The 8,904-nt window shown below is 38.6% G+C and overlaps 1 protein-coding gene across 2 annotated transcripts in view; it reads left to right on the top strand.

The window, feature by feature from the left end:
- Positions 1–8,904, top strand: part of TTLL1 (TTL family tubulin polyglutamylase complex subunit L1) — a 31,976-nt gene that overhangs the window by 2,711 nt on the left and 20,361 nt on the right. For both annotated transcript variants that reach the window (XM_026677631.2, XM_026677628.2), the window contains 3 exons: positions 500–688; positions 3,666–3,782; positions 7,404–7,612. In XM_026677631.2, the coding sequence (XP_026533416.1) occupies positions 3,670–3,782; positions 7,404–7,612 (322 nt within the window). In that variant the 5' untranslated portion in view covers positions 500–688; positions 3,666–3,669. The remainder of the gene's footprint in view (positions 1–499; positions 689–3,665; positions 3,783–7,403; positions 7,613–8,904) is intronic.

The raw sequence follows: 8,904 nt of genomic DNA, 5'->3' as shown, positions 1-8,904 counted from the left end.
ATAGTCATAGGGTACAAATAGGCAATCAAATCATACTAGGAAACAGTCAATATAAATCGTAAGGATACAAGCAACAAGTTACAGTCATACAGTCACAAGTGGGAAGGGATGGGTGATAGGAGTGATGAGAAGATTAATAGTGATAGTAATGCATACTTAGTAAATAGTTGGGCAGTGTTGAAGGAATTATTTGTTTAGCAGAGTGATGATGTTTGGGAAAATGTTCTTGTGTCTAGTTTTGGTGTGCAGAGCTCTGTAGCGTTTTGAGGGAAGGAGTTGAAACAGGATGCGATGGTCTGTAAATATTTTCACAGCCTTACATAAGTCTAAGTAAACTGTGTCCACTGCATTTCCCTGATTCACTAATTTAGTCACTTTGTCAAAGAAGGCTATAAGGTTTGTCTGGCACGATCTGTTTTTGAAAAATCCATATTGGCTTCTAGTAATGGCTTTACTTGCTTCTAAGCAGATCTGTTGCTGATCTGTTGATCTTTTCCAGGATATTCCCAGGTATTGATGTTAGCCTGATTGGTATATAGTCTCCTTGATCCATTTTTTCCCCTTTTTCAAGAGTGGAACTGCATCAGCTTTTTCCAGTCCTCCGGTAATTCCTCCATACTCCAGGATCTCTGAAAGATTTTAAAAGTCTTTTTGCCCCATTTGCTTTTTCCAAGTGTGGCTTATCCAGGTGAGCATTATAGTTAATCAGGGTGTGTGTGTGTGTAAAAGGGGTTCACAGGCAACAATGATTTCCAACCTTCTAGTTGCCTTTTTTTTAACTCTCTTGCTAAATGCTCCTTGTGGAATTCGGATGTTTCTGAATCTTTGTGATTTTCAAAAAGTTTATAATACTGTAATTACAGTAATAATATCAAAGACCCTTGGAAAACACATGTGCTTTAATTGTTTTAAAACTTTCCAAATACTTTGGAAAGTTATGGTTTTAATGCAAATATTTGCTTATATAAACCTACATTTACATATACCCTGGATATAGAAAATCTACACATTCCTGTTAAAATGCCAGGTTTGAGAGGTTAAAAAAGACTTCAGAATTATTGCCACCTTTAATATATGAGCTGTATAATTCAATTTAAAAAAACACAAATCTTTTAGAAGGAAAAATAACAAAAAACGTACAACAATGTGGTTGCATAAGTATGCACATGCTCTTATAAGTAAGGATGTGGCTGTGTTCAGAATTAAGCAATCATATTCAAACTGATACTAAATAGTAGTCACTACATCCCTGGCATCAATTACAGTGATTCTGATTGAGCCCATATAAAGTCCAGGTGTTCTAGTACAGGGGTGTCAAACTGGATTTCTTCAAGGGCCGGATAAGCATTGTAGTTCTCTTCCACGAGCCAGCCGAGGTGGGGAAGGGAGATGGGACAGACGCCTCCTGCAGCACCCTGCCAACCAAAACGGGGCATGGGCCCCCCGTGTGCAGTCCGGTCCTTTGGTATTTCCAGGCCCACAGGCCAGATTTTAAGCACCCCATGGGCCGGATACAGTCCACAGGCCTTGAGCTTGACACCCCTGTTCTAGTAAGATCTTCCTGATGGTTGCTCAGTTGTCTCATAGCAAAAGCCATGATCTGCAAAGAGCTTACAAAGCATCAAATTGATCTTTTTGTTGGAAGGTAGCAGTTAGGAGAACAGTACGATTTTTTCCCCCAAGGCAATTGATAAAAATGGAACACTGAAGATAGACAGAATTATGCACACTTCCAAATATTAGTCAATTTTGGCACAAAACTTTCATGCCTCTGCTAAAATGCTGAAGATTAAGATTTTCACTTTTCAGCATGATGACCCAAAGCATACCCCCCAAATCAACGAAAGGGTGGCTTCACCAAAAGATCATTGAAGATCTGGAATGACCCAACCAGAGCCGAGACCTGAATCCAATTAAAAATCAATTGGGGTGACCTAAAGAGGGTTGTACCCTTGGAATCTGATAGATTTAGAGTGTTTTTAGAATGCAACAAAAAGTGAGCAAACCAAGCTAGGGCGGGGTGGGAAGGTGGAGCACCCGCTTACCTTAGGACCACTGCAGCCGGGCCTCCCATGCCCTGGCATCTGTCGCATTGCTGCCCGATTTCTGTGGCCACTCACAGCCGCTCTCTGCCAGACGCCGCGTGGCTTCTTGCTCCAGTGCTGCCGCTCGCAGCAGGAGGCTGTGTGGTATGTTGTGCTGTTGCACCTGTGAGTGGTGGCGCTGGTGTGATGCGCCACACAGCCTCCTGCAAGCGGTGGCACTGGTGCAACGTACCATGTAGCCTGCCACAAATGGCAGCACCGGCACAACAAGCCATGTGGTGTGCTGTGAACGGCAGCACTGGCGCAATATGCTATGTGGTGTCCCACCGCAGAAGTTGGGCAGCGGCGCAACAGGGGTTGGGGTATGGGACGCCTGGGTGTGGTGGTCCTAAAGTAAGTGGGTGCATGGGGTGTGGTGCAGCTCTACCCTTCACCTCTGCCCTAGCATGATTTTTACACATGCGCCTCGCCCCACCTCATACAACCAGACAGTGAGACAGAGTGGGCGGAGTCTTAACTAGGGCTTGGTTTTGGGGGGGTGGTAGGGCTTATATTAGGTGCATACATAAAATCAAGCTGGGGCTTATTTTCAGGATAGGTCGTATTTTGGGGGAAACATAACTTTGGGGAATGAAATGGAATTGTATGGAAAGTTCCCAATTATACTTTGAAGGAAAAAATGTATTATTAAGAATTAATCGATAATATTTGATGCTGGATGGATTTGAGATCATGACTGCAGTGGGTTATTGTAGATTAGAAGCTGAGATGAATTTGTATATTTAACATGAACTTTTCCATATAGCTAGTCTGGTGACTACTTGTAGTTATAACAGTGATCAAAAAGTAATTTTACAACCAGTCGTCGTCATAACCATTGCAGGTCTGTAAAGCAAAGCAAAGCTGAAGATCATAAGCACAATTGTGATTTCACTGAGCAACTGCTTCCCTTTTGTGGTTTCACTTAGAAACTGCTTTACGTAACAATCGAGTTGCCATGCCCAATTGTGGGTATTAAATGAGGACTACCTGTAGTAAGTGACAAGCAGTTTATATGCTGCTGTATATATTAGACTTCTAAGTTGAATTTGGTATAACATTTATATTTCTCAATGAAGTCAAAATTGGTCCAATCAAATATACTTCCGTAATTAAAAAGAAGGCTTAAGGTAAGTTGCTTTATAATAAATATTATGCAGAATATTTTTTGTAACCTGATAATTACTGCAGTGAATAATATCTTCCATGCCTACAGGTTTATTCTTTATATCTACTAGCTTGGCTGGGCTACAATAGGGATATATCCAGACAAAGTTAATTATCTCCAATTATGTAGCAAGTGAGTGATAATAGTTAAGTGATATTAGTTTCAAGAAGCCTTTAATCTCTGTTCAGCGGGGAAATTTATACGAATGAAAGTGAATATTCGTGTCCCAGGATCTCCGGGATCCAATCTGGGTTGGTCACCAGGTCACCGAGCTTTCGGACTCGTGCTGGAGTCCATCTTCAGGGATGGACTTCTCTCTAGCAGAGTGTGTGCTGTTCTGTGTGTGGTATTTATAGTGCTTGTTGTATGTGGTTTCTAGATATTGATTGGGGTGTATTGACTGCTTTTTTTAGGATAATGGCAGGAAAAGTAAAGTGGGTGACTGACATAGAGAAATCTGTATTAATAAACAATTTTGAAAAGCGAGGGTGGATCCCAGTGTCTGAAAATGAAGACTGGAACTTCTACTGGTAAGCAACATTTTTTTACATATATTATGGAGTATTAACTACACAACTCTCAAAGGCGATTGATTAATGCAGATAGTCCTTGACTTATGACTGGTCGCTTACCAACTGTTTGATGTTATGACAGACCTCTTCGGGACTACTTATGAGTCTGATTCAAAGTTCCAATGGCCAGGGCTTCACTGTGGTCATGTGGTCACATTAGGGGTGCTCAACAACTGTTTGCAGTGTTGAAGGAAATGCAGTTAGTCTCCCTTCTCCCAGTATTTAGGAAAATTGTTCAAAAATCATATGTTTTGCTAACATTTTACCCGTTAGTTAATTTCAGTGATAGTAATTCTGATAGTTTTCCAAGTGTGGTCTTACCAAGGCTTTGTGAAGTGGTCCTAAAACTTCATGTGACCTTGATTCTATCCCTCTGTTAATGATATACAGATCTGGGGGAGAATTAAAAAAGTCATTACATTAAAATACCCGGTTGGCTATCAACCATGAAGGCGATGATTTATCCAAATACAGTGGACTTATATAAAATGGTAAGACATAGTGAACTGTTAGACAACCAAGGGAGGCTCAAAACAAATCAAGAATTGAGAGACGAAGGAATAAACATAGCCTGGTGGCCATATTTACAATTGCAGGCGAGGTATAAAAAAGATTTAGAAGAGTACGGCTTTGATAATGAACAACAACAATTGGATAAAATTCTATTGGGACCGGAAAATAAATTCATAACAAAAATATATATTTGTTAAGAGTTAAAATGGAAGAAGAAATAGTTAAAGGGTCCACAATAGCTTGAACAAGGAAGGAATTTTGGGTATAATATCGAACTAGAAGAATGGGAAAAACTATGGACAAAAAATTATAAATTAACAATGTCCACTGCCTACAAGGAGAACCTCTACAAAATGTTTTATCGTTGGCATTTACTACCGGCGAGACTGGAAAAGATGTACCCAAATATGAGTGTGGAATGTTAGAAGTGTAAACAAAAACAGGGTACTTTTTTTCATATGTGGTGGTCATGCCCTGAAACTAGGAAATATTTGGTAAAGATAAGAAAATGGTTACAGGAAATAACAGGTCTTCAAATTGAGCTTAAACCTGAACTTTTCTTATTAGGAATAAGAGGATAATTCAGTAAAAAAGTTAAATATATTATATTGCATATAGTGACAGAGGCTAGAACTGCTTTTGCACAAAGTTGGAAATTGGACAGCACCCCTTCTGAGGGAATGGTAATAAAAAAAGTATTGGACTGTGCAGAGATGGATAAGCTTATTTAGAATTGAAAGACAGAGAAGAATCGGAATATTATGCAGTCTGGGACAAATGGTATAGTTGGCTAGATAGTAGAAATAAGGATTAAATGTATATATGCATGTAAATGTATGGGTAACATGGATGTCACAGTGTTGTAAAGAATGTAAAAGAGATTTGTAATTTTGAAAAAGTGCAATAAAATATATATATTTTTAAAAAACACAAAGTTCCAATGGCCAGGGCTTCCCTGCGGTCATGTGGTCACATTAGGAGTGCTCAACAACTGTTTGCAGTGTTGAAGGAAATGCAGTTAGTCTCCCTTCTCCCAGTATTTAGGAAAATTGTTCAAAAATCATATGTTTTGCTAACATTTTACCCATTAATTAATTTCAGTGATAGTAATTCTGATAGTATTCCGAGTGTGGTTTTACCAAGGCTTTTTGAAGTGGTCCTAAAACTTCATGTGACCTTGATTCTATCCCTCTGTTAATGTAGCCTAGGATTGCATTGGCTTTTTTTGGGCTGCTGATGTATTCTGTTGGTTCATATTTAAGTGATTGTCTTCTTGGACTCAAAAGATCCCTCTCACAGTTACTGCTTTTGAGCCAGGTTTCCCCTAATCTGCACTTGTTCATTTGTTTTTTCCTACCTAAGTGTAAAACCTTACTTTTCTCAATGAAAATGATTGTTCACTTCCAGAAGGGCTTCATTGGAGTGGGCTAGGCTAGGAGGAGCTTTGCTCTTGGTTGTTGTTTTCTTCTAAAAGTGTCATGTTTCCATCGGTCTTCCTCTTTAGGTTTGTATATAGGGTCAATTTTTATGGAAACTACCAGTATTTGTTTCCTATTGTGTTCAATTTGTGTGCATCCTTTTTCTTCTTTAAGTTCATATATGGGGTCATTTTTTAAAGAAGCTGTTTGTTCCCTGTTGTATTTAATTTTTATGTAGTCTTCTTACTTACGTTGGGGTTTCTTACTTTGTTGGTTGAGTTTCAGAGTGGCTAGAGTTGCCTTCAGACCCTTTATTTTTCTTCTAGTAATTCATATAATCTACATTTGGTACATACATAGTTTGGTTTTTCTATGGGCATAACCTGAAACATACGACATTTTGCAAGTCACTACAATGTCAGTCTCTTTCCATGACTTTGGTTTTTCTGTTCTCTGCCTTGAAAATTCATCACTATCTTCCCTGTTGTAAAGTGTCAGTCTCTTTTTCGGTGGCTTTGTCCCCCCCGCTCAGACCATTAAGAATTTAAAAATGTCTAAAAATTAAACAAACAATTTTTTCAATTTTTATTTTTTTAAAACTAAAAAAGCAAATTAAATTTACCTTTATTAGATTGCTGTATACTTAAGCGTATCGGAATAGCTCAGTAGATTTAATGCATCAAGAGTTTATACTCCATGTATAGAACAGAATAACAGAGTTGGGAGGGACCTTGGAAGTCTTCTAATATCTAGCCCAACCCCATGCACAAGCAGGATACCCTATAGATTCTGGACAAATGGTGTCCAGTCTCTTCTTAAAAATCTCCAGTGATAGAGCAGCCACAATTTCTGAAGGCAAACCATTCCACTGGTTAATTGTTCTGTCAGGAAATTTCTCCTTAGCTCTAATTTGGTTCTCTGCTTGATTGTTTTCCATCCCTTGCTTCTTGTTCTTTGATAAGTAGGTTTTGATACTTTGGTGCTTTGATAAGTACAGTAGGTTAACCCTTATTTTATTTATGTTATATATATATTTTATGTTTTATTTTATTCCATTTAATAAAAGTCCTGTTTTATTGAAGGTTTAGGAATCACTCATTCTGTTGACCAACACTATTTTTCCCACAATTGATCATACTCAGAAAATCAAGTTAAATTTCTAAAAACCCCTTCTGGTTTCCTATGTTCTCTGTGCTTCAAAGATAACATTGTGCCAAGTGCTTGGTGTTCCTGATTTTTGAGAGGTAAAATTACATCCAGATAGCTAACAACACCTGTGTACTTGTGTTATAATCAAAATAAATGTGAAAGATTATCGGAAGTGTGGTTGCATGGAAGGGTTGAAACAGTTTTCTTTTATGCCTTTTAAAATTTTCAGTTTCTTTTGCTAAACATATTGAATTCATGTCCAATTTATTTCAGTTGCAGATTTAGTTGTTTCGTGATAATCCAAGATGTTTCACGACTTATGATATTTGCATATTAGTCAAGATATATTGTACAGCAGTTTTAATTTTTCACTGTGACTAGATTTCTTTTATTGTTGTAATTTTTTTAAGGATGAAAAAGTAGTAATAAAACACAGGATTCATATCTAATCTGAATCAGTTTTTGGAAGCATCCTGAGTAAATAACCTTGTTTTTACAGGATGAGCGTACAAACTATTCGGAATGTTTTCAGTGTAGAAACTGGTTATCGTCTCTCTGATGATCAGATTGTCAATCATTTTCCTAACCATTATGAGCTAACCCGGAAGGACTTAATGGTAAAAAATATTAAAAGGTACAGAAAAGAACTGGAAAAAGAAGGTAGTCCTCTTGCAGAAAAGGATGAAAATGGAAAATATCTTTATTTAGGTAAGTTGGTTTAGGTAATTAGAATTATTTGTGTATAACTTTGAATACCAGGTATGCTAAGGCTGCATCTTTACATCTGCTTAAAAGTTTTCTTCAGGTTTTATGCAACTTCAACTTTATGGACACACTTTTATGGAGCAGAGAAACTTTTTGGCAACAGAGGAGAAATGGTTTCCCATTGCTGCGTTTATAGTCCAACCTAAGACTTTGGACCCTGATGATGTCCCTTCTGGGCAAGATGCAGTTTTTCTTTTCCTGGAAATCAGGACACAAGTCATGATCGAAACCTGATTTATAATCCTATTTTCAGGACAAATATTAGCCATAATTTGCTGGTGCAGTGGTATTCAGCAGGTTCTGACCAGTTCTGGATAACCGGTAGCGGAAATTTTGAGTAGTTCAGAGAACCAGCAAATACCACATGTGACTGGAGATTTTACAGTATCCTTCCCCTGCCACGCCCACCAAGCCACGGACACAGAACCAGTAGTAAAAGAACAAACGAATCCCACCAATGCATATGTAAAAGTTTGACTTGTAGTGGCTACATGAACACATCCATGTTGTTTCCTGGCTGTTTTAACCTGATTTTTATTGTAACTTGTATATCAATTGTCTCATTCTTGAAAATCACAGTATCTGCCATCAGACGTTCTAATGATGCCCCCTGCATTTAGCAAACAGAACGAAACATTGTTGGATGCCTTCGAATTAGCATTGTTTGGGCAGCAGCCACTCCTGTCTTTGGAATGCCTTTCTTAATTGCAATTGCACCCACTCCCTAATTACAAAATGGCCTTTGGCCACAAGTACTGCTGCAATTAGCTGGAAGCAATAGGAGCACACAGCATGAAAATCTTACAAACAACTGAGGATTAACAAAGGAGAAATAGAAGACCAAGGAAGCCCTGCGTGAAAAATACTAGCAGAGAGTTAGTGGGAGAAAGGACAGGGATGGCATTGCATCTGCTGAATTCCATTGGTGTCAAGGGTATAGGATGCTGGGAATTGGAAGAAACTGATGGGTAGCTTACCGTCACAGAAAAAGTGGGGAGGGTGATATGGGTGTATAACCAAGATATAGAGAAGGAAGGCCACTAACATTTGGATGGCACCCTCTAAATCAGTTTTCACTGCTTCGTGTGATTTATAGCAGCGACCTCCAACCTTTTGGGCACTAGAGACCAGTTCCATGGAGTTTTTTCAGTGGACCGGTGAGGGCATGGTTTCGTATGCTGCCTGCATCCGGTGGATGGAACTTTCTTGTTTACATGGACTGGTTTCTGGCATGC

This window comes from Notechis scutatus, chromosome 6 (assembly GCF_049901735.1).
Source record: "Notechis scutatus isolate UNSWTSFEM ecotype Mainland chromosome 6, rNotScu1.2, whole genome shotgun sequence".
Lineage (NCBI taxonomy): Eukaryota > Metazoa > Chordata > Lepidosauria > Squamata > Elapidae > Notechis > Notechis scutatus.
Note: the sequence above shows the minus strand (reverse complement) of the source record. Positions and strands in the feature narration are given on the sequence as shown.